This window comes from Eretmochelys imbricata, chromosome 2 (assembly GCF_965152235.1).
Source record: "Eretmochelys imbricata isolate rEreImb1 chromosome 2, rEreImb1.hap1, whole genome shotgun sequence".
NCBI lineage: Eukaryota > Metazoa > Chordata > Testudines > Cheloniidae > Eretmochelys > Eretmochelys imbricata.
Genome location: NC_135573.1, coordinates 160,857,216 through 160,883,677, shown reverse-complemented (window position 1 = coordinate 160,883,677; position 26,462 = coordinate 160,857,216). Strand labels below are relative to the sequence as shown.

The following is a 26,462-nucleotide window of genomic DNA, read 5'->3' as shown; positions in this document are numbered from 1 at the left end:
CTAAACTGGGAGGATACTACTAAATTTGTAGATACGCTGGAGGGCAGTGATAGGATACAGAGGGACCTAGACAAATTGGAGGATTGGGCCAAAAGAAATCTGATGAGGTTCAATAAGGATAAGTGCAGAGTCCTGCACTTAGGATGGAAGAACCCAATGCACAGCTACAGACTAGGGACCGAATGGCTAGGCAGCAGTTCTGCGGAAAAGGACCTAGGGGTGACAGTGGACGAGAAGCTGGATATGAGTCAGCAGTGTGCCCTTGTTGCCAAGAAGGCCAATGGCATTTTGGGATGTATAAGTAGGGGCATAGCAAGCAGATCGAGGGACGTGATCGTTCCCCTCTACTCGACATTGGTGAGGCCTCATCTGGAGTACTGTGTCCAGTTTTGGGCCCCACACTACAAGAAGGATGTGGATAAATTGGAGACAGTCCAGCGAAGGGCAACAAAAATGATTAGGGGTCTGGAACACATGACTTATGAGGAGAGGCTGAGGGAACTGGGATTGTTTAGTCTGCAGAAGAGAAGAATGAGGGGGGATTTGATAGCTGCTTTCAACTACCTGAGAGGTGATTCTAGAGAGGATGGTTCTAGACCATTCTCAGTGGTAGAAGAGGACAGGACAAGGAGTAACGGTCTCAAGTTGCAGTGGGGGAGGTTTAAGTTGGATATTAGGAAAAACTTTTTCACTAGGAGGGTGGTGAAACACTGGAATGCCTTACCTAGGGAGGTGGTAGAATCTCCTTCCTTAGAAGTTTTTAAGGTCAGGCTTGACAAAGCCCTGGCTGGGATGATTTAATTGGGGATTGGTCCTGCTTTGAGCAGGGGGTTGGACTAGATGACCTCCTGAGGTCCCTTCCAACCCTGATATTCTATGATTCTATGATCTAATCACATTTCAAAGAGGACTAGATCAAAGCAAACTAAAACTGTTAACATGCAGCAGCAGGGTACACACAAGGTTCCCATTATTAGAGTGTGAAATTATCTATTTCTTACCAAGACTGTGCTATGAATTATGAACCATTTTACCATGACAAAATTGTATCTATAGATTTAATATATAAGCCATATCAGATGCACATGCAGCTTTAGCGTATTACTCTCCTTCAAGGTCAGAATCTGGGAAAAACTGATTTATTTTAATTTTTTTTTTAAGACAAGATACTTGCCACACTGTGACAAACAAGCAATTTTCCTGCAGGCAGCCTGATGAACTGACAGAATCATAATTTTTTTCCCAAATGGCATGAGATCTGACAGACAATGATCAGATATACATGTAACAATAAGCATCAAACCACACTAGCCGTAATAATTCAAGAGAAGTCCCCACCATTAGTCTATTCTGACCATTAGTCCTCAAGAAATTGGTCATTAAGTTCAGCAAAAACTGCCTTATGGAAACCATATTATCTCAAAAATAGTAAGTCCTTTCATTCTCCTTTTTGCTGCTCTACATAACCCACTGTATTTATTCCATCTTAAGGCTGCAGCTAATGTATCCCATATTGATTCCAAGGCCAAAAGGGACCATTGTGATCATCAAGTCTGATCTGAATAACAAAGGCCATAGAACTGCCCCAAAATAATTCCTGAAGTATATGTTCTGGCATGAGGATCCCATATCAGGTGCAGTCTATACTTAAAAATTATACTGACATAGCTATGTTGCCCAATGCTGTGGAAAATGTCCCTGAGCACCGTAGTTAGGTCAACCTAACCCCCTGTGTAGAGGCAGCCAAGTCAATGGAAGAGTTCTTCTCCCAACCTAGCTACTGTCTTTTGGACAGGTGGATTAACAATCTCGACAGAAAAAAACCCTTCCATCAATGCAAGCAGCAGCTACGCTACAGCACTACATTGGCACATCACTGGACCATTGTAGTATAGATATACCCTCAGTGTTATGGCAAACTCTGTAGATGTGTGTGCAACTTAACATTCAGGGTACAATTTAGATTAACAGAGCGAAGGTAGGAAAAGAGACGCATACAGGGATTAGGGAACAAGGGTAGACTAAAGAGACCTGACAGCACACACTTCTGCATATCTTTATATCTGCATTCTTTTAAAGTCAAATTTGACTTCTTGCATCTTCAAAATAAAGTCTTTGTCAGCAAGGCAGGCCAGCATCCCCTTATACTTCCCAATCGTTGGCTCTGCTTTATCTACCGCTGATGCCTGTTGTCTCTTTCCTTCCCTACACCTTGCTTCTCTGGCTTTACTTCTCTCCTCCCTTAGTTTCCATCCCCTCCAGTTCATTGTTTTCCTATATACTGATCCAATCCATTGCATTATCTGTGATATGGGTCTACAAAGTGAAACTTAAATTCTTTGCTGAATAGCACTTTGCAGCTAGGAGTATGCCCACAGCCCAAATCAACAAAGCAAAGAAGCTAGTCTCTGCCACTGTGGAATCAAAGATGCTATATAAATGTATGGGGTCATGGAAAGACAACTTGGGAGAAACTGGCCAGGCACTAAAGCACAGAAGCAGGATTGCAAACAGGATGAGTTTACTTAGTGCAGCTCTACTTAGTAACCTAATGAAATGCAGACAGCCCAAATCAAAAAAAGCGAAGAAGCTAGTCTCTGCCACTATGGCTGCTCTGTTCCCTCATGCCATGGGATGAAAAGCAAATACAGTCAACTATACTAATGTTTGTAAGCTGCTACTGTAAGAGGATATCTAGAAACATCTTTAGTTAATTATCACAAAATAAGTAACCGTGAAATTAAAAACAGTTGTATTATAAAATGTCTCAGTAAAATGTAATTTTCAAAAGTTCCAACAATTGAAGGGTTTTTTTAGGAGGGGAAAGGGGAGAGACAAAGGTGGCACGTTTAGTGTGGAACAATCTGGATCAAGATTTTCTTCTCTGCCTCATCCCAACAGGGACACACTGGTCTGTTATTAACATACACTAAGTCCTTGAAATATGAGCAGCCACAACTGCACATCCTTAACATGAACAGTTAAAATTAAACTAAACTAAAATTATTCAATATTCATACAACAAAAATATGTCAGTCTCACAAAAAAAATGGTTTGCCACAGCTAGTGAGAAAGCAACATCATACCTTATGGCCTCTTCCACAGACTGGCCAACTATATTTGAGGATGGGCCTGGCTGCGACAAAGGTGTCAAGCTAATCACCCACTTCACTGGTTTGTAGTACTCATCACTGGAACTTAACAGATAAAACAGCGTGGTCAGGAAAATCACCTGTAAAACAAAACACAATTTGAAAGGAAAAAAAGCATTAAACACTACGCAGATAATAGGATGCAAATACGTTTCAGATCATTTAACATAATTGGGAAATGCAAAAAATGCTATTGGACACACAGACTTAGAGAAATGCATTGCAGGTCATACAGATGGCACATCTAAAAGTAAATCTTGCTTTTGAAAAAGGGATTTGACAGTTACCTGAAAGAGTTCCAAGCAATCATTTTTTTCCCCCCAGTGCAGAGGCACCAGTCTTTTATTGCATCTTAGTTTGGAAGAGCTCCCAGAGAATCAGTCAGACTTTCCCTTTTAATCTTAGTGGCATCTTTCTGTCACATATTACACCTCTTATCATTTGAGTGAGACATTTTATTATCCTAGTTCTAATTTTGTCCTCCGCTTCCCCATGTTCCAAGATTCTGGAACCCAGATACTTGAAACTATGTGTTTTCTGTAACAGTCTGCCCATCTAGTTTCAAGAATAAGTCTTCAGTGTTCACAATATTGAAATTACATACCATACGCTCTGTTTTTCCTCTGCTTATTTTGAGCTCATATCGCTCCAGTTATCAAAATCCTCTTCTAGACTACCTATCTTTCTCCCCACTGCACAGAACGATACCTGCAACAGCATGCATCAAGATGCCTCCTTCTGTATATTCCTTGAGGGTATCCAGGACAAGGATAAACAAGAGAAACTTCAGTGTTGATCCCTGACACACTCCCACCTTTACCAAGAGTTTGTCTGTTTCACCACCAGAAGTTCTGAATATTGATATAGCACCTATATATGTGGCTTGAACAATCCACACAAAGTTCTGGTACCATTTTCTCCCTCATACACTACCAGATGACTTGTCTTGGAACTCTGTCAAAGGTCTTTTCCAGATCAATAGCAACCATCTTTTTCCTTGCATTTTGGCACCAAGGTCCTTTTCCTCCATGTATTTAGTATCTTTTCCCATCACACGATGGAGCTGTACAAGAATGCCAGCAGAGGGATATCTTCTATTCCAAGCTTTTTCTATGCCTCAGTAGCGATTCTGTTTGAACCTCAGCCTTATTTTTAATTTCTTTTAGAGCACTTGCAGCTTCATCTGGTTTGATAGAACGATGAACTTTGGTGCAGTAGAGCACAGAATAGCATTAGTCTCTTGGATTTTCTTCTTTTAAAAGCTGTTCAAAATACCTTTTCCATCAATCCTTTATGTGACTATCAACAGTCAACACCATCTTAGACGAACCTCACTTCCTTTACATGTTTGGTACTTCTGCCTTGTGCTTTCACCAGTCTATACATTCCCTTTTCCCCCGCCTTTGTTCTAAGTCTTATGTAAAATTTCTCCAAAACCTTTGCTTTTGCTTTTGTAACTATGTTCCTGGGCAATTTCTTTACATACTACTATTCCTCCACCTCTTGTTTGTTCCTACTACTTCGCCAGAGTTTTTTTTCTCTCATCTTTTACCACTTCATCTCTATTTTACTCCAACACCAAGTTGCTTTTTGAATAAAGGCTCTCTCTTTTGATTCACCCACAACTAGTTTAGCACTCTCCAATATATCCATCATCATTGCCAGTACCAAGCCTGATAGAAAAAGGAGGCGGGCTTGCGTTAGGTTGGCAGCCAGATGTAAAATTTGCCATAAACTGACACTGAGTCCTCAAATAAATCAAAACAATACAAGAGTATTCTCTAGAAATGATGCACGGTGCCCCTTGGCCAAGTGTTGTAGGTGAGGGTTACAGTGTAACTTCAGAAGCATGCAGTTTCTAGCCCAGAAATCGAAGATCAGACTGGCACATTGGAATGCTGGTCTAGTAACTGGCTGTAACACGGAGCTAGGAAACACTGAAGAGGTGGAAAGTACAGATAGCATGTATCTTGGAAACAAAATGAAAAGTGAAAAAGGCAAAACATATTGGGGAAGGATACAAAACAATTTACTGTGGGACCTCCAACTCAAGAAACAGTAGCCATAGCTCAATGGTAAAATAAAGGAAAGAGTGGTGACAATAAATAGAATCTGTGACAGGTTAATGATGGTCAAGCTGGCTTTTGAAGGTGGATTGCTAAATGCTTCTTAGTCTGACTGTGCGGAGGATGAGAAGCCAACTCTCTGGAAGATGTAAGACAATGCTCTTCAAAAAATTCCAGAAAATGAGGAAATAATTATCGGCACCTACTTAAATGGACATGCTGGAAGAGACAGGCATGGATATAGCAGACAACATGGTGGCCAGGGCTACGGAACTTTACATGACAAAGAAGAAAGCATATTGCACCTGATACAAGCTCATGACCTAGTAGTATCCAACACATTCTTTACAAAAAGAGAGAAACAGCTTATTACCAACAAGAGTGGGAGCCAGACTGACTATTTTTCATGATTCCTAGAAGAAAACAAAAGATATAAAGGACCACAAGGTGATCGCAGGAAAAAGTCTTACAAGACAACATAGAACACTCACCTTAGATATGCGTCTTAGACCACAGATAAATAGAAAATGAAAGAGGGTAACACCAAAGATTAGGTAGCAAAAACTACAAGTTAAGGGTGAGGGCTTAGGGAATTGGTTATGGAGAAGATAAGGGCAGCACCACATGTGGAAGGAGTGGATAAATTTGGGGATTTTACAGCAACTATAAGGCATTTTTTCCAGATCTCAAATAATTTGTGTGGCTCTTTTCTACACCCTCTCCAGTTTTTCAACATCCTTTTTCAAATGTGGACACCAGAACTGGGTGCAGTATTCCAGCATTGGTGTCATCAATACTGTACTCAGAGATAAAAATCAACTCCCCACTACTCTTTACTACTCCTTCATTTATACATCCAAGGATTGCATTAGCCTTGTTTTGCCAGAGCATTACACTGGGAGAGCACCTCTTTCTGTGCTGCTTTCACCACATAAGCCACACTGCTACTCATGAAAGGGGGAGTTAGAAAGCAGGACAAGAGCTCTCCTGGATGGTTAGGACTGCCCTTGATTATTTTTGAAAGCGAGCCACAGGAATATAATAGGGCAGCACAGGTCTGAACTGACGAGCTGCCGGCAGAACTCGTTCCCACTTGGAACGCAAAGTGTGCAGGACTGGATTACAGCCGGAAGCCCTAGGTGCACTATCACACAGGACAATTTTAGCTCAGTCTGCATGGCACCACCCTCACACCGTAGCCTCTTCCCCTATTTGGAATGGCAGCAGGGGCTTCCCTTTCCTAGGGAGCAACAATGCAGCAGCATCTGAGGACCCTTTCCTATCTTGAAGAAGTAAGAGTGGAAGAAGGGAGTTAGTTGAACTAAATGATACACAGACATACAGCTCATTTATTTGAGCTGATCATTTAATTAATATCAAGTGCAAATGCATGTAATTAGAGCATCACACTCCAACAACTCCATTTATATGAATGTGCAATTAAATTTTGAAAAAAGAGAACACATTGTGCAAAGTAATGCCAGGAATCACAAGATAAATACTAAATTAAATATAACTGACTTGCCCCCTCCTCCCACAAGCAGAATAGTCCCAACATTACATGCAACATTAAGGCATGCAGTCCCCTTTGTCCATTACTAGATCTTAAGTAAGCTTGAGTATGTTTTGGAAAATTTCAGAATCACCTTAGCCTCTAGTGAGGAAGCAATGCAAGGCTCTATTAACTTCAATTGTGGGTCAACAAAAGAAGAGGGAGGCCACTGAAGATAACCGGTTAAGCCATTTTACAAGGCACTTAGTGATTTCTTAATTTAAAAATTAAACTATATGCAAAAATTAAACTTCTAAGTCATAACTGAGGCACCAAAGGACTGCATCTAAAAAGAAAAGTGACTGGTGAGAAAATTCTGTGCTAAAATATATAGCCTAGAACTATATATCAATGTAGTTTAATTGTGTGTGAGACAGCTCTGTACATTGGGAAACATTACTATCCCTGCCGTTCACTGAGTTATTGTCTGTCCGGGGGCTTTATTGCTGACATATTAAAAATGTGTTGAAAATTTCCATATTCCCCCAACAGAACTGCAGGTCTCCTTTGGTCAAATGGCACTTTTATCTTCCTTTTCTGCAGTAAAAACATGAGCTGAACCAACTTTATTCACTGTTCATTTACAGAAAATGTGTAAATTCAATCCTATTTAAAACACTAACAAAACAGAGCTAGCCTGTGGTGTAGTAAGAGAAGGCCCTGAAACAAACTCTTGTATCAGAGGCCCAGTCTGAGGCCTGAAGCCTAAACCAAAGTACTTCCAGGCAGTGTTAAGCAAAGCTGGGCTGTGAGCCAAAGGCAGGTCCCACTCACAGAAGTTAACAAGAAAAGATTGTTAGAAGCACGTGCACACACACGTAAGTGCTAATGAAAGGAACTTGTGCCAAGACAGCATCAGAACACTCCATAAACACAACAAGGAACAGGCAGGTGCATCTTAAAGACAGGGTCAAAAGGACAACATACTGAATAAATTCATTTAAACTATGAAAAGTAATCTGTCCTGCAACTGTATAAAAGTAGGTTAGGGAGCGCACATCGTTCTGATGTGTCCAGCCTAGGGGGCAGTGAAGTGTCCTGCCACTGACTGAGCTGTGTCCATTGCCAGGGAGCACAAATTCGTAGTATGCCCTATAAAGTCTATAGGGAACTATTACTGTGCTTCATTTGACAATAAATCTGGCTCGGGTTCCTTCGTATCTTACTAGAGTCTGTGGGTTTTGGGGGTTCTCTCGGGGTCTGCTGTGTTAGCTATCTGCATAGAGCTGGGTCAGCACGCAGAGGGAACACGCAGGCAGCCGACTTATCATTGAACAAGAGCAAAGCACCACACTGGTAGCTACCAAAAACATGTGTCACTGATTACAGGGCCAGATTCAGCCCTGGTTTAAGAGAATACAACTAAAGAGGAGCTGTTCCTGTTTGTGCTAGGTTGAATTGCTGAGACACCCAGAGCAATATTGAGTTAAATGAAGACAACTGGTCTATTTGAACATAAACACTTGAGGTTTTAATGTAAAATGAAGGTGTTATCTGACTTTCAGAGAGTTCTCTTGCAAAAACAAAAAAGTTTAAGTGTTTGAGAGGCAAAGAACTACAGTCTTGCTGAGACCTTAACGCAGAGCTGTTTTGTTGGATTTCTGAAAGTGGTATGCTACATGTGAGTTACAAGATTCACTTCAGTTTCATTATCTAAATCTGTAAGAGTAAATATTTCTTAATAAGTTGCCGTTCTGGTCAACTCATTTCTGAAGTGATTGTTACTGAGAGCACCATCTTCATAGAAAGATGCAACACAGAACAGGTAGCGAAGGGTTCAAATGAAGGACCCATAAACCCAGTGGCCCTCAAACTGTGGGGTGCTCCCCCCCCCCAGGAAGGCACAGAGGAACACTGGGGAGGGATGCACAACAGGGCCTGGGTCAGCTCCCACAGGGGGTGGGGAAGGAGCCCCAGCTGCAGCCCTGCTCCGGCCCCAGTCACAGCCCCTCTGCTAAGCCAATTGTGCAGCAATGGAGGGGAAGCATGGACACATTCAATTACTGGTAAGAGAGGATGCAACAGGAAAAATGTGGGCACCACTGCATTAACCCCTGGAGGACAATATTCCAGAGACAGGTGGGTGGTTCCCCCACTAGTGAAAATACATGAGTCAGAACCTTGAGAAACCTGACCACTGCTGGATGAGAAAAAAAAAATTATGATCTTGAATATGTTGGATGACTTGCAGATATTGCTGCTACGTGAATCTGGAGTGAACTGATCGAGATATCTGAATCCTTAAATATAACTTGTATGTGAACATATGAAGAAACTGTGTGAGTTGGAGACAAAATGCCCTGAGATGACCAGACAAACTTTTCCACTTGCATAAACAGATCTTGTTGAACCTTTTCCACTTTGTATTAAGATATTCTGCACATCTCTAGAAAAAGTCCTTTCTAAGACAGTCTAACAGCATCCAGGCAGTGTGATCCTTGTGGAATCTGTATTTCCATGTCTATATATGATGTCTGTTCAGATTGGTAAGTGGACTTCAACCATTCTTGTAAACAACAAACGCAAAGTCAGCCAGACTTTTGGGGCTGCAGACTGATAATGTGCCTTCCCAACTACAAAATTACAATTATGTCCTTGTGTGCTGGTGGGATGGAAATATACATCCTGCAGATTCAGAGCTGCAAACCAGTCTAGAAGATCCAAGGTATAGATTATTTTAGCAAGGGTCACCATTCTGAATATGCACTGACAGATGAATGTGTTCAGAGCTCTTTAGTTCCCAAGAAGTCAGGTTGGTGCCCCATTTTGAACTTATTTACTTGGGCTAGTTTCCCAGATGTGAAGAAGAGCTCTGTGAAGGCTCATCTGTCTCACCAACAGAAGTTGGTCCAAAAACTTCAGACACCTTGTCTCCCTGGGACCAACACAGCTACAACACTGCATACATTCTTGAGAACTAGACAGTAACAGGAGTAAATACTCTTCTCTGTGAATTAAAAAACTCTCTTCCCTTACTCCAAGCATAAGGAGGAATTGTACAGCTTGATAGAATAGTGTCTGATGAGAGCAGTCCCTCCAAAGAGATGGGAAACTCCTGGAACTCGATCAAATAACCGATTTGTATAGCGCGCAAAACCCAGTGCTCTGATGTAATCTTGTTCCAGGCTACCTGAAAATAAAAAACAAAAACAACCACCAATCTCCATATGGGGTAAGGAAGTGATAGAGATCCTTTACGAGTTGTTCCCAGCTGCTCTCAACATGATCATCAAACTGACTGCTTGGAAGATAGCATTGTTCTTGTAGTGGTAGCAGTAACAGTAGACGGCTGCCTCCTCATCTGGAATTTCTACCTCTTCCTGGATGATTTGGCTGGTCACTAATATGACTGAGAATGGGATCTTCATCTGATTTGGTTGTTTCCTTCTGGGATGAGCAGTGTAAGTGGTTAAAGATCTCAGTGAAGCTTGAGAATCTTAACATATTGCATCATCAGTGGCATCAGAAAGGAAAATTGATTCCTTACAAAAAAGGGAGATTCTTGATTGCATTCAGAATTTCTCTCGTTAACCTAGATGACTGCAGCCAGGATACATGAGGCATGATAATTGTAGTTGCCATTGACCTAGCTGTGGTATCCGATGAGTCAATCTACTAAGATATTTTGTAAATTGACCCTCCTGGATCAATGATTGTTCCTCTTTAGATTCTAGAATCTAATCTAAAAACTCTGATACCTTGTACCAGTTAAAATAATCACATTTTTGAAAGGAGAGCTTGGTAATTAGCTATTCTGAGTTGCAGAGTAGCTCTTTCTAGTCTCTTTTGGCTCAGTTTCTTTAAGTTAGCTTTGAGGCCTGTTGTCTCATTCTCTTGTGAGCTGCTATAACCAAAGAACCCAGTGAAAGATGTAGAAAGAAGTACTCAAATCCCATAGAAGGGAACTAGGTATCTTATCTGTCCTTTTGAAGTCAGGAGTTTAGATGCTGGGATTTTCTAGAGGAGCTAAGCAGGTTCTAAAAGGCTCCACTGACAGACAGTGTGTGTCTTTAAAGTAAAGAAGAGTGTAAAATGCCCCCAAATTTGTGAGCCTGGATGGCCTTCAGGAATCTCCAGTGCTTCTGCCATCCTGCAAAGTTAGTCTTAGAATGCCCTGTTGTCAGGTGGTGAGGTAAGTGGATAGCATAACAGCTTCATCTGGCAATGATGACAACATATCCGTTAGAATCACATCAGAGGATTACTGCAGTCACTGCCCCTCTTCTGAAAGTTCAATTTGCATAGTCTCCACCACAGAGAGATAAGGGTTGCTATAGTTGAGTTCTGAGCAATTCCTGTGGTGAAGTTTTACATGCCACAGAGGAACTGGGTCTCCTTGCCTCACGCACACACCAAGATGCCCAGCAAGGCCAAGAAGCCGAACCATGACAGTATCATGTACCAGGAGGGAGGCCATTCCCTGTGTATGCCACAACTCGTAGCCCTGGAATCTTTATCAGAATACTAAGGATTACACTCTGAGGAGGAACAGGAAGGTGATCCGTCCACACCAATATCAGAGGAAGGAGAGTATGAATACTCTTTTGGCAGAGGTAGAGCAGATCTAAAAGGAGTCTGAGGGATGCAGGTGGGGAGATGCCGCACCAGGGCAGAGGACGGACCCAGTAACAAAGCTTGCAGTAGCAGTTCAGTAATCTTAATTGAGACAGAAAGCAAAGATAATTCAGATAAGATCAATATAACCAACCCCCTGGCATTGTAAAGCTTGGCCCTGATGACACAGGTGCCAAGAAGAAACCATATATTGTTAGTACCAGGGTGAGTGGTGCCGAAGCGATCGGTACCAGAACAAACAGCCCTATCAGCACTAGAGCAAACCCATGAGGTGATACTTCAGACTCTATATCCAAGACAGATGGATGCTGATGAAGTCATTCTGAGGTCTAACTTCAGTGTTTTTGCAGACACCAGAGGGACCCTTGTTGAGGCCTTCTGGTGTCCTCTTTTCAAGTTGAAAGTGGAGATGTCTCTTTCAATTTAGACGAAGATCTGCATCTATGCTCCTTGGATGAGAGGAGCTGATATCTCCCCCTTTCTGGATGGGAGGAGGGAATGACAAAAGGATCCGTAGAAGGCTTTGATTAAGCATGAGCCCTGGAAGTTGAGACACAGGAAATTACTGCTGAGGCACTTTTTTCAGAGGACTGCTTGGACCCAGAAGGAGCCTGCTTTAAAAGGTCTTAGGCCTTAGACTTATCTAGGAGGAAGAGCTTCAACTGAACATCTCTGTTTTCAAAACAGATGTTAAAAAAAAACAATATAAATTTCTGGGTGATGTGCCCATTGCAGAGAGGAAATAAACTCTCAGTGTCCACCTGTGATAAATAAGGGGGAGGGGATAGCTCCATTTTATGGGCACCCAGCCAGCCAGTTAGCTATAAAACCCCTCTTAGTAGCTGTTCTCTACTTGCTTTACCTGTAAAGCATTACCAAGTCCATAGGTAAAAGGAAGGGAGTGGGCACCTAACCAAGGGAGCCAATGGACAGGCTAAAACTTTTAAAATTGGGAAAAAACGTCCCTTTTGTCTGTCTGTTCTCCAGGGAAGAGGGGGACAGAGCAGCAATGCTGTAAGAAGCTTTGGGCGAGGTATGGAAAATCATCAGATCATACCGAGAAACTACTAATTTAAAACCCCAGATATGTAAGTAGATCAGGAAATGTCTAGAAAGATGCGGTTAGGTTTATTTCTTTTTATTTCTTTATGGCTTGTGGACTCCTCTGTGCTAACTCCAGGTGCTTTTGTTTTGCTTGTAACTTTAAGATGGACCTCAAGAAGCTCTCTTGATACTTAATCCTTGTAACTGTTCTTTTTAAAACCTAGCAAAATGCCTAAATTCCAGATGTATTTTCTTTCTTTTTGTTTTTAACAACATTTACCTTTTTTAAGAACAGGATTGGATTTGTGTGTCCTTAAGAGGTTTGTTTAATTAGCTGGTGGCAACAGCTGATTTCCTTTGTTTTCTTTCTCAGCTCTTCCCCGGAAACAGGAGTGAAAGGGCTTGAGGGTACCCCACAGGAAGGAATTCCCAAGTGTGCTTTCCTGGGTGTTCAAAGGGGTTTTTGCACTTGGGTGGCGGCAACATCTATCCATCCATGGTCAGAGAAAAGCTGTAACCTTAGGAGTTTAATACAAGCCTGGAGTGGCCAGTATTAAGTTTTAGAATCCTTGCGGGCCCCCACCTTCCACACTCAAAATGCCAGAGTGGGGAATCAGCCTTGACACCACCACTGAGGGGAATAGCTGCCTCCGATGGCTAACAGTAGGGGTAAGCAGAAAATAGGAGGAAATAAGTGGAAATCAGATGGCTCAGACTTCTCAAGCCAGGAGTAGTAGCACAGTGCATTTGGTAAAATCTTCCTCTCTGAACCACTGGCTGAAGTGAAAGGGTATTCTGAAATATTGTAGGAAGAAATTATCTTGGTGCTGCACATAAGATGGGATCTCTACAAAAATCTGTTTCCTCACTAGAAAATAGTGAGTTTCCGTGAAGCTGTCAACCTTTGAATTTCAAGTGTTTCCACAAAAGGAGTAGAGAATAGGGCACACTGAATTTGAGCTTAATGTAATAAAGGAAATTGCAAAAGAGACATCCACACTTATAAAATTACTTATTAAAAACAATGTTATTGGAGAGAAACCTGGAAACTTTAGAGAACCAAGTCAGGGTTCAACATATCCATATCACTCAGAATATAGGTTCTGAGCCTCAGAGGTTACAGAAAAACCTCACACCTAATTTTCACAAACTGGATATTAATATGACCTAGTATACATGGAAAGAAGTTGTAAGGACTCCTCGTGCAAACCCAAGGAAGAGGAACTGATGCAGGATTACTGATACCCTGTCTGATATACATGATAGGGAATGAAACTTGAAAGCTGCAAAAGCTGTAAGAGTTATCACTTACTACATGCCTTAATATATTGCACTTCTCAGACTTACTACATTAGAAAACAAGCACATGAAGAGACAAGTGGAAAGTGTTCCATTATTCCCAGCAAAATTCCACGTTATTTTGAAAGAAAAATCATCATCTGGATGGTAGTTCAGCTGATGTTTTGCTAGGAAAGATCATTTAAATCCAACAAAACCAGCTCTCCAGAGTTCTCAGAATGACAACTAACATGTTCATTTTAATAACTGTCCCAGTGAACAGACTGTTTAGATCCCTGTGTACCAGGCTCAATGGACAGATTTACTGCTTATGCTAAGGATGCCCTTTTTCCTCTTTTTAAAATTGTTTACGGTTATAAGAAGATGGTAAAAGACACAGTAAAAACTATTAGGAGAACTTAAGGTTTGAGTTTAAATTAAAAATTTGATCCATTATACCATAAAAGTTATGTTCCCCCTTTTGTGCAAGAATGTTTGTGAAAGATTTACACAAATGAAAGCAAAGAAGATAGTAGAAGATATCAGAAATAGCTCCCTCTCCCCGGGGGGGGGAAAGAGGGGCAATGCAGGGATAGGGTGGAGATGTGGTCTTTAAGAACTGTGAAGACCTATTCATCAGGCTCTCTTCATCTTTAAATATTTTTATTTCTAATGTAATCTCACTAGCCCACAGAAACTGCTTTCAGTGTTTCATCATGGGTAAAATATTAGACCCAGGAAGAAATGTAAATAATTATATACACATATCTATTTTCTATGCTTTTCTCCCTCAGTTGAAGTAAGGGACAACTGCAGAACAACATAACTACAAATAGATGTAAAAGTCATTTGTCTGGAACTTAAGGTAGCAATTCAGCTAAGAAATCCTCATAGCCCACTCTTATATTTTACCTGTGTGATTGAGAACCCACACAATTGCCCCAAATTAGCATTTGATTTAAGTTATGCAATTTTAGTTATCCAAACAAATGTGAAAAGATCTTGTCTCCTCACTGTCTCTATTAACTGCTGAAGTTAATCTGGCAGTAGGCCTTCACTTTCTTCCAATTATTCAAAACAAATATTTTGAAACACCACACAACAAAAACACCACCAGGATTTCAATCATGTTTCCAAGGTCAGTGTTTGTTTAGATTAAAAAACTCACTCAGGCCAGAGTCCTTGACACAAGCTCTCTCAGTGTCTGAGATCTAGGTGATCATAAGCCTCGGGCTCTGTTCCAGCCATTAAGTTATTTAAAAGTAGCAGCTGTCAACACACAGCTGCAATGGAAAGAAGAAAAATCACCTCTAACATTAGTAACTACTCCACACAGCTGTGTGGCTATCAGATTTAGAATCAAAAGAATCTTTAAAAAACTAAGTCCCACATGCACACACACAAAAAACAAAGTGATACCTTTTATTAAAAACAAGAGCTTTTTTAAAAGTACGTATCAAACCACTATTTTAGTATGTGCACTAGTGTTAAAGAATACACAAATCTAATAAGCATATTGCAATGAAAAAATCATTTTGGTAAATAAAACTCATTAATTGAAAATACTTCCTTAATGAATGCAACATAAAACAGTAATTGTGTATTCAGCAGTTTTGCTTACAATTCCCTACAATAATTTTACCCAACTTAGAACAATGCCTTTGTTCGGAGATGTACTTAGGAAAAACTGACAATACCAGATTTTAGAAAGAACTGTAAGCAAAATAAGCGGACACCCTGTCAGACCAAGTTTTTCAACAAGGTTAAAAGGATTCTGAAAGATTACAATCTATGCATATAAAAGTTATGTTAGCTATACTCATTTAAAATGACCTACATAAAACATGCTTACGTAAGTAAATTGACCTTCCTAAACTCATACCAATAAAACCTTTTCACATCACACTATTCACATACGTGGAGGTAATAATAATAATATGGCTGGAAAAGATCTCCAGATGTCACCAAGTCTAGCCCGTGGAATCTGAGGCAGGACCAAGTATATCTAGACCAGTGGTCTCCAACCTTTTTAAGCACAAGATCACTTTTTGAATTTAAGTACAACCCACGATCTACCTCAAAGAAAACGTAGAAACAACAATAATCACACAAATCCAAACACCATTGCCCCACCCCTTCTCCGAGGCCCTGCCCACTCCATCTCTTGCTTTCCCCAACCCTCACTCACTTTCACCGGGCTGGGCCAAGTGGTTGGGGTGCAGGAGGAGGTGTGGGCTCTGGGCTGGGGCCAAAGGGTTTGGAGTGTGGGAGGGGCTCCAAGCTGAACCTGGGGCAGGGGGTTGGGGTGCAGGAGAAGGTTCACGGTGCAGGCTCTGTGACGGAGTTGGTGCAGGAGGGGGTTCAGGGTGCAGGCTCTGGGAGGGGACTCAGGGCTTGGGCAAAGGGTTGGGGTGCAGGCTCTGGGAAGGGGCTGGGACGGGGTGCAGGAGGGGGTGTGGGCTCTGGGGGGGAGGTAGGTGTGGCGGGGGGCTCAGGGCTGGGCTGCAGGAGAGGGTTCAGAGCTGGCGCAGGGGGTTGGAGTGCCAGACGGGTTCAGGCTCCGGCCGGATGCTGCTTACTTCAAGCAGCTCCTGGGCAGTGGCACAGCAGGACTAAGGCAGGCTCCCTGCCTGCCCTGGCTCTGCACCATTCCCCGAAGTGGCCGGCATGTCCGGCAGCAGCTCCTGGAGGTGGGGTGGGGTGGGGTGGGTCAGGGCAGGTGGCTCTGTGCACTGCCCCCATCTGCAGGCACACACCTCCTCCCCCAGCTCCCATTGGCTGCAGTTCCCCGTTCCAGGCCAATGGGAACTGCAGGGGTGGTGCCTGCAGGTAAGGGCAGCACGCAGAGACTCGCTACTCCCTATCCCCAGGAGCTGCAGAAACATGCCGGCTGCTACCGGTAGCGGCGCGGAGCCAGGGCAGGCAGGGATGGCTGCAGGAGAGTTGGCAACCCTAGACTGAGATGGCAATCGACTGCCAGAGGCTCCACGATCTACCAGTCAATTGCGATCTACCAGTTGGTGACCACTGATCTAGACCATCCATGACAGGTATTTGTCTAACCATTTCATAACCTCCAGTGATGGGGATTCCACAACCTCCCTTGGAATTCTAATCCATTACATAACTACCCTTAAAGTTAAAAAGTTTTTCCTAATATATAACCTAAATCTCCCTTGCTACAGAGATTAAGCCCATAACTTTTTGTCCTATCTTCAGTGGACATGGAGAACAACTGGTCACAGAGCTCTTTATAATAGCCCTTAACCTCTCTGAAGACTTATCAGGTCCCCTTGAGAAAGACTGAAGACGAAACATACTCAGTTTTGTTAACCCTTCTTCATAGGTCGGATTTTCTAAACCTTTTATCTGTAGCCTCACCAGAGCTGCGTAAAGCAGGACAGCTGCCTTCTGTGTCTTACATACGAGGTAGTACTACCACCTAGCCAGTTATTCCCCATTTTGCAGCTGAGCATTTGATTTTTTTCCTTTCTAAGGAAGTACTTTGCATAGGTCTTGATGTTCATGTTAAATTATATCTAGCATTAGCTTTTGATTGCCATACCTATACTCTGCCCACCAGTCCAATCTGGGACTTATTCTAACTCCCTAATCATGTTCTAACAGATGCCCTTTTTCTTAAAAAACTGTCAGATAAGCGTTCCTTCCTTTTCCCTCCCCCAAACGGTAGAATTCCCACTCCCCCTACCGGCAAATTATTCTGGCTTCAAGTTCAGGATAGGCAATATTAAAATATAAACCAGTGATAGGATTAAGGTCTAATCTTTCAGAATTCTAAAAGTCTAGAAATAGGAGCTTTATAAAACAGGAAAGGGGAGACTGCCAATTTCCCAATTGGGGGGGGGAGAGGGGAAGAGAGAGAGAGAGAGAGAGAGAGAGAGAGAGAGAGAGAGAGAGAGAGTGAGTGTGTTCTTGTTCCTAAGCCTAGAAGGTCCCAAGTCATGGCATTTGTATTAATTTTAAAAGCTATTTTAGATCATATTTAAAGGACTTTTGAGAGGCGTTAGTTTTAATATTCCTTTTGCTATAAACCCCGTACAGTAGTTGGACTCTTGGTAATGGAGATAAAACAGCTTTTCAGACAGCAGGACACAAACAATTTCAGTGAAAGTTTTTGAAACTCTGAAAACTCTAAAATATTTTAAGTATATGTGGCATATGCAGAATACTTAATGGTTTTAAAAAAAAGATTTTGGATCATTTTAACTGCTTTGCACCACTCTGCTGGCACAAAGCATCTGCAAAACTGGATCAATCACCTCCCTGATACACACCCTGTCCAAGTAAAATTACACTTTTTCCTTCTGACTCCCCCAGCAGGGGGTACTTCTATGAGAGAGAGTTTGACAAGGACATCCCTACACGCTGGCATTTTCCAGTTTCTAGAATAGCACATAGGAGCTTTGAACGCCTTCAGTGTAATTGTCAGGAGCTTCCAAGCTATTTTAAGTAGTGCCAAGGACTGAACTGGCCCCAGGATCAGGCAAGTACGCCACTCTACCTCCATCCTTCCTCAGGTTGAGTGTATTATAGCTGCAGCAGAGGATGTAGGCATTTATCATTGAGAATACAGGATGACCTGCATTACTTATGAACGGGCAAAATGGTTATCCCAAAAACTCATGCTGTGAGAACCTTTATGCTATATCACACCATATCACATATTTGCTATCCACACATGCACATGTTCAAAACAAAAGCACTTTAAAAAAAATCCAGTCTGATCTGTGAACAAGAATTCACTAATATTTAATGTGTTCCTTTACATCCTTCCTTCTGTGTTCTAAAGATGAATTGATATCCCTAAAATCCCTGGTAAAAGCTCCTTGTTTACATCAACTTAGAGGGATGTAAAATGAATAGTATAAACTGTCCAGTGCATGCTACTTACCAGTGAGAGCACAAAATTGAGAAGGGCTGTCCCACTATAGAAGAGGATTGTCACTAATGTTGTTACTGTGGTGAAGAGTAGGCTCACATTACGACTCATCACTATCCACAAGGACTCCAGAATCTGGCAAGGAAAAGAAAGTCAGATATCTGAAGTCACTACTTTGACTAAAATTATCTAAAATATAGACCTGGTCAGAAAATGATTTCTCCCTTCAACAAACCTGCAAAGAATAATTCTGTTTTAATCAAGACAGTTTTTGGTTTTGACAAAAACCTAAGATTTTTCATTTAAAACAATTTTTCATAAAAACATCCCTTTTGTCAAAAAGCTATTTTCGATCAAAAATGTTTTAATGGATTTTTTTTGACAATTCTAATAAAATAGCATAATTCTGATACAAAAGACTGTGTGAAGACATCCATTCTTACTAGGAAGGCAGTGCTATTTTCTGTTTATTGCTGCTAGTTTCATTACAATCAGTGAACTTTGCGGAAAGAAAAAGATCTCATCCTTCCCTCAAAAGTAGGTATGGCAGTTAAGTCAGAAAACATGCTGCAGTAACATTACAAAGCTAAATTCAAATCAAATACTGTAATTTTCTTCAACACAGGGTTAAAAAGAAGTTCCATATTAATTGGGGCTATTTAATTTTCTAACTTGTTCACACAATTAACTCAAAACAGAAGTTATGATTTTGTGTAAAGGTACATTAATAAATTAGACTAGGTGTGGACAGTAACCTATAATCCATAACACAAAATCAGTAAGTGCTATTTTGGGACAACTGGCTGACTGCTTACTAGTTGCAGGTAGCATAGGAATGATTGGGTCAAAAAAAGTGATACACTTAGTACAAACAGGTTGTTCCAATTAGCTTGCTCAGTGGCAGTGAAGTCCAAAAAAAGGAGGGAAGTTCAGAAGGCAAAACTGAGAGGAAATAAACTGAAGTAGTAGGAATAACTATGACAAAGGTAGGAATTTTGAAGAGAAGGACAGCAATTTTTCAGTCGACACTGAAGTTGGTAAGGATACAGTGAAGCATAGAGTGTTCATTACTGTGCATGCACAGGGTATGGAAGCACTAATACTCACATTTGAAAAAAGAGTTGTTGGGAGGCTCTAAAAAAGGAATTGCAGTAATCAAGGTAAGAACTTTCAAATGCAAGAATGAGCAGTGACAGATGCAGGATATGCCCCAGAGGCTAAAGAAAGCAGACTGAGTTTACCATTGTAAAGGTGCAAATGAGTTTATACTGAAGGATTACTTCAACACTCAGAGGTAAATAGAATGTCAGAGTAAAGAATGTTAAGACAGAAGCCATTCAACAAAGTAGCAGGCTAAGTCAAGAAAAGCACCCAGTTAACCTGGATTTGGTAACAGGAAATTTAGGTGGGAGGTCGATTTTCATTTTTAGGTCAGAGGCATTAGTCCATCAGTGCTATCAGGGTTTTTAAGTGGATGCCAGCAGCTTGTCTGGCAAAACAGAAAACTAAATATCTTGTAAAAAGAAAAGGAGTACTTGTGGCACCTTAGAGACTAACCAATTTAGTTAGTTCACGAAAGCTCATGCTCAAATAAATTGGTTAGTCTCTAAGGTGCCACAAGTACTCCTTTCCTTTTTGCGAATACAGACTAACACGGCTGTTACTCTGAAATAAATATCTTGTATTAAATAGACAATTTTTGGTTGTCTTTGGCTGTTGGACAATGGCTTCTTTTGCCTTGCCTGCAATGAGGTCAGATGCTGGAAATTAGAGGAAGTGGAGGTAAGCAAAGGAGGACACTGGTGTAAAATGAAAAGATCAAGAAGTGCAGAGTAGCGGCTGTAATGCTATTGAAGATTGTCACATTTCGATCCAAAACTGCATCAAACTCTTTGCAGTGCATGATGAAATTACAAGTCAGGTGAGGAAAAGAACTAATAGGGTTGAAAAAAAGAGATTTTAAAACATAAGTAATAGTTACTAGAAAATGTACTTTCAGCATTAATAATTTTCACTCACCTAGTTACTGATTAGTCATAAAATGAAAAATTTAGCTATGCAATTGGTCTGACTCTCAATACTTATACACAGTACATGAAGTTATTCACAACTTCATCAACCCTTGACTGGACTACAACACTTTAATATACCTGGGCATGAAGCCTTCAGAACAAGCTAACTGGTACACAGTCTGTTACAGAATGTCACTTCACCAACACTGGCTATTGAGAATACATCAAACCTGTCTTCTGCTTCCTACACTGACTTCCCAGAGTATCAAATTAAATTCAAGGTGTTCAATGGCTTGGGCCCAGGGTATCAAGATGAAGACCGTGATTGACAGCTTCGCTCCTCTGTCACAGTGGAACTTTCCACAATAAGCATAAAGCTTGTCTGTGCAGAAGAACAGAGCACTTTCTAAGGCCAGCCCAATATCATGGCATTAACTCCCACAAGACCTATCACAAACCTCACCACCTTCTGCTCTAACTGCAAAGCACATTTCTTTGATCTTGCCTTCTCTAACATATTGCAACAGATTGCTAAATATATTGTATAAAAAATTCCAAAACAAAATTACTCCACTGCACACTTCTCTCCCTGGGGCAAGGAAGAGTACAAACACATGGTAGATATTAGTCACATTTTATGCACTCCCGGAAGGCCATCATATACTATAGCAGGGGTCGGCAACTAGCCGCACATGAGCCCATTTTTAGTGGCACGCTACTGCCAGCCGGGGTCCCGGCCACCGCCCCCGCTCAGCCCGCTGTCGGCCTGGGTGAATGAAACCCCAGGCCGGCAGTGGGCTGAGCGGGGCCAGTGGCTGGGACCCCAGCTGGCAGGAGCCGGCGGACGGAACCCCAGACCGGCAGCGGGCTGAGCTGCTCAGGCCGCCACTGGTCTGGGGTTCTGTCCGCTGGTGTAGTGCATTAAATTTCTCCCCGTAGGAATGTGCTACTTGCGGAGCACCAGGACTGGCAGCCGTAAGTAGTACATGGTAACTAGCACATTCCTACGGGGAGAAATTTAATACACTACAGCTGGGTAGGGAAGGCTGTGCCTCCCCAAACTTCCCGCCCCCTGACTGCCCCCCTCATAAACCTTGACCCATCCAACCCCCCCCACTCCTTGTCCTTGACCACCCCCTCCCAGGACCCCCTTCCTCCTGACTGTCCCCCTCAGAACCCTCCACCCATACAACCCCCTGCCCTGCTCCTTGTCTCCTGACCACCACCTCCTGGGAGCCAACCCCTCCATCCAAGCCCCCCTGCTCCCTGTCCCCTGACTCCCCCGACCCCTATCCACACCCCCGACAGGCCCCCCAGACTCCCGCGTCTATCCAACCACCCTTGTTCTCCATCCCCTTACCATGACACTTAAGAGCATCAGGACTGGCAGCCGTAAGTAGTACACCGTAAGTAGGACATTCCTATGGGGAGCAATTTAATACAGTACACCCAGCCCCACCCAGCCCACTGACGGTTTGGAGTTCTCAAAATATGTTCTCTCACCCCTTTTCAAAAATTACACTACGATTAACTTAAAAACTTGAAAACGTAAAAAGTTTGTATATTACAGTAATTGTTAAAAAATGTATAATGTTAATAAATACATAGGTTTGATAAAACAAAGTAGTTGTACTTATGTGCCTGTGCTTAATTTGTGTTTTTGATGATTTACCTTCTAAAAAAAAATCTCACGTCTTGCACCCCTAGAAAGGGCATCGGGTAAGAACCACTGCACTAAACTGATAAGCTCTGCATTTTAATTTAATTTTAAATAAAGCTTCTTAAACATTTTAAAATCCTCATTTACTTTACATATAACAATAGTTTAGTTACATAGTATAGACTTATAGAGAGAGACCTTCTAAAAACGTTAAAATGTATTACTGGCACATGAAACCTTACATTAAAATGAATAAATGAAGACTCGGCTGACCCCTGTACTATAGTGATGTCCATGGCATAAAAACCTATATAGAAGCTTAAATAATTTTTTCCCCAGGCAGGGACTAGTACACCAAGTCAGAACCCACTGTGTATATTCATACCCAATTAATAAACTCCCAAAATGAGAGTTAGAGTTATTTAACTAGAGTTATTTAATAGAAATTCAACCCTCTCCCCCAAGCTATTTTACATCATACTCTAAATTTAGAAATAATGGCAAAAGGAGGTTTATGGTAGAAACCAGGTGTTGGACTTGGTGCAAAATACTGCTATAGATATATTATGCTGTAAATGAAAGCAAAACGTAGAAGGAAAATGTAAAACTGCCCCGGGGGAAGTTGGGGACAGTAAGTCTATAGTGACCATTTGTCTTGGCTGATAACAGTTCAATTCTGCAGGACTAAATAAGACGTCTTCCTTCAGGAAAGCCAGCTGACACCAGTAGAATTAAGACTTCCCTATTCTGCAAGGTCTGGATTGCTGACCCAAGGGTTGAAACAGTTTTGACAGTGAGATTTGGAGTACTTTCATATCTCATTTTCTCCATTTAAATTTTGAGAAAAGCACAGATAATCTTCCATCAGGACAAATATCCCTTTGACAATTATGCTGGGAGAGAGATTGTTTTCCTCATTCTCAAACTTCAAAAAGTTATGCTGAAGGGCTGGTATCTACCTTACGCCTCGAAAGGTGACATCCCTTAAAGAGAGAGAAACATTAACTCATAGAAAAGTCACTTTACCATGGACAAAGCCAGAGGGACCTTTGGATTATTACTGAAGAACGGTTCATATGAACTGTAAAACTGGACAATTCCTTAGCAACAGTTTTCAGGGCCACAACAGACATCAGGGTATTTAACAACTTGAGGTATCCTTTGGACAATTAGAATTGGACTGTAGAACCCAACTCAAGTTGGAACATATATACCACTCAGGCTCTTGAATTGCAAAAAAACATAGCTAAAGAATCCTAATTAGGTGAAGCTTACTGAAAGTTTTAAGAGAAAGTGCCCTCTGTCTTCCTGACCAGGATATCTTTAAGAAGATACTAACTGCTAGTGTAATGATGGATGACTTTGTGAAAGCAGCAAGAGGATCGAATCTAAGGAGATAAGAGCCAGGTCTCTCACATCACCTGGAAAGCTTCAAGTGTTTATTCATAGGTTTAGGAAGGGCCATTTTACTCTCAAAGATCCCAGCATGAATTTAAAAGAAACAAAAGAAAAAGAAAAACAGACCAGGAGTGTCTCTTCTCTGTGAATAATTCAGAAAAAGAAGCGAGGATTTCCCTTTTTCAGAGGTTGAATCTTAACCATCTGGCTATATATTTCATAAGCAGGGACCATTTGTCTGACAAACTGTCTTATAGAAATAGGGTACAGAACCTGAGGCAGGAATCAGAACCTCCCCCTTCTCCCTGTCCATATCAATGGTGTGAAGGGGTAGGACTACAAACAGCGATTTTTACTTACCTTACAACAAACGAATCACTGGAAAATGGGTCTGTGCTACTACTTCTACTCCTGAATACAGGGTACAGCTCAAGGTTGAAACACCATGGAAACTCAGGCTCTAAAGCTCTTAAGCTGCTTTTGAAAAATGAGACTTCGGCCATTCTGTAAATTTTCTCTTATCTTAAACATTTTGGTAATACAGATTAAAGTAGCAAGTTCTCGCTTTAAATAAAGAACCTTCTTTGTTCAATATTTAAGAGCAGTCTATATTTAAAATGTAATCAACGACTATAAAGGTCAAATTTTTAAGCCAGGCATATGAAATTTCATGAAGTATACTAGTCCTTTTGAGCTACATTTAGTATTATACTACCATTCAGCTAACAAGTTGATGTTATACCGACGTGCATTATAAATAAAGAAGCATACTGAACTTCCAGTTGTAGTACATCTCTTCCTCTGAATTGTACATTTGGGGGACTAGTATGGTAGTCTTCTCAGCAAGTAACAGAATGAGCTACAACTAATGCTCCTAAATCATTTACATACCCTGTAAGTGTCTTTTCTGCTTTTAGGGCTATTGTCCCGTCTCTTACCAAAGAGGATGAATACTCATTAGGACTCCAATGGGTGAGAAAGTAAGGTTACTTACTACTAAATAGAGTTTGACAACATAGCATCTGTATATTTACACCTTTAGGATGTGCCCAGTCTTATCTGCAGAGCTTTGGGACCTTTTAGAGTATGTCTACGCTGCAATTAAAAACCTGTGGCTGGCCCAGGCCAGCTGACTTGGGCTCATGGGGCTTGGGCTCAGAGCTGTTTAACTGTGGTGCAGACACTGGGGCTCAGGCTCTAGAATCCTGAGAAGTTTGAGGGTCCATCTACACCATAATTAAAACGGCTCCACAGCCGCAGCTCTGTGAGCCTGTGTCAACTGGCACAAGGCCAGCTGTGGGTGTCTAACTGCAGCGTAGACATAATCATAGAAAGCCAGTTCTCTTCCCCCACCCCTTTTCTTTTCTTAAAATGGTTTGTATTATAATAAGAATTATAGGTTTGTTGTTTAGGAATTTACTGTTACCGTTGTAAGTGTGCAGTAGGGCACTAATGCTAAGTCCCAGGTTAGTGCTGGCTTACCGTAAGTTTTCAAAGCTGGGCTGCAGCCTAAAACTTTGACAATGCAGAGATCATCTCAAAGAAGAAAAAGTTTAAGCGACGGCTGCTGCTCCTTGGCAATTCATTTAGTCTGCTTGTGAGTTCCTAGCTTCCCTAGCAAAACTCTTCTGCTACTGAATAATTAATCACTAGCTAAATAAAATGTTTTCATTACCTGCCTCAAAACCTTTAATATCTCAAAAGTACTGCTGCATACTAAGTTAAGTCAACATCCTTACCTCAGTAATACTGGCCTTAAAGAAACAAAAATGTTTATGATGTCTAAGTATCAATGCTCTAGTGGCACACAATCACATTTTCATCTATTTTAATTTGCAACATCAGAATGAATAATATTTATGCAAGGGGTCGTGTACACAGGAGCCCGCAAGGGAATGCTGCCCAGAAAGGACACATTTAGAATTTACACTATGCTCAACCGTCTACAGTACATCATAAAGGACATGAGTGTGGAGAGAAGGGACAGGTGTTTCCTATAACTGAGGATAAATTGTGAGTTCATGGCTACAAACAGGAAAGCAAGTCAATTGAGAGGTTTTCTTTTTCCTACTGCAAAACCAAAACTGAAAAGAAAATAAATTGATGTAGCTGGAAACTATGGATGTTTTCTAAAAAAAAATCCTTATTTTTAGGTTTCAGCCCTTGAAAATATTTATCCTCTTCTGCATTAAGTTCATGGTCACTCTATTGTATTGAGGTTATTGTAGCACCCCCATCACCATGGTATCCAAGCACTTTTCAGCAATGCATTAAGTGACATGAGTAGCACCTTCAAGTGTGTTTCCTTCTCCACTTGTCTTGCTAGGTGGGAAATTGCACATGGATTTAAAAAACAAATAAAAAAAATTGTGCCATGCATTTTTATTTATGAAGGGCAAGTTCAAAGAAATGTGCCTCATGCATGCATAAGTCAATTTAAAGAAAGGGTTAAACAAATCATTTCTGTAAAGTGATAAAAGGTTCACTGGAGTAACTTTCCCTTGAGTTACTTCATCCTGCTCCATATTCAGGAGTCAAAACTGTAACATCTTTAGAAGCACAAGGTATAAGGAACAAATACATACCTACTAGTCCATGGCAAGAGGTGCCTCCGGGGAAGTGTTAGTTTAAATTACCTCCACAAGAAATGCTGAAGGTTAGTAGAGAACTTATTTTCTGAGATAGATCAACAATAATGTAAAGATTTTTTTTGTTTGTTTTATAGTGAACAAGTCAAGAACTTAAGAAGTGCCTGCACTGTAGCAGCGATTCTGTACGTTAACCATTCCTGACTGAATGGACCATTTGAGTGTAAGTCAGTTTTT

At 41.3% G+C, this 26,462-nt stretch overlaps 1 protein-coding gene across 4 annotated transcripts in view; it reads right to left on the bottom strand.

The window, feature by feature from the left end:
- TMEM245 (transmembrane protein 245) overlaps nt 1-26,462 on the bottom strand; it is a 125,048-nt gene that overhangs the window by 29,909 nt on the left and 68,677 nt on the right. For all 4 annotated transcript variants that reach the window (XR_013345259.1, XR_013345258.1, XM_077810922.1 and 1 more), the window contains 2 exons: nt 18,580-18,702; nt 3,087-3,232 (listed from right to left, as the gene is read on the bottom strand). Coding sequence is in view for 2 of the 4 variants with exons in the window: in XM_077810922.1 (XP_077667048.1) it covers nt 3,087-3,232; nt 18,580-18,702 (269 nt within the window). In the remaining 2 variants the exon portion in view is untranslated. The remainder of the gene's footprint in view (nt 1-3,086; nt 3,233-18,579; nt 18,703-26,462) is intronic.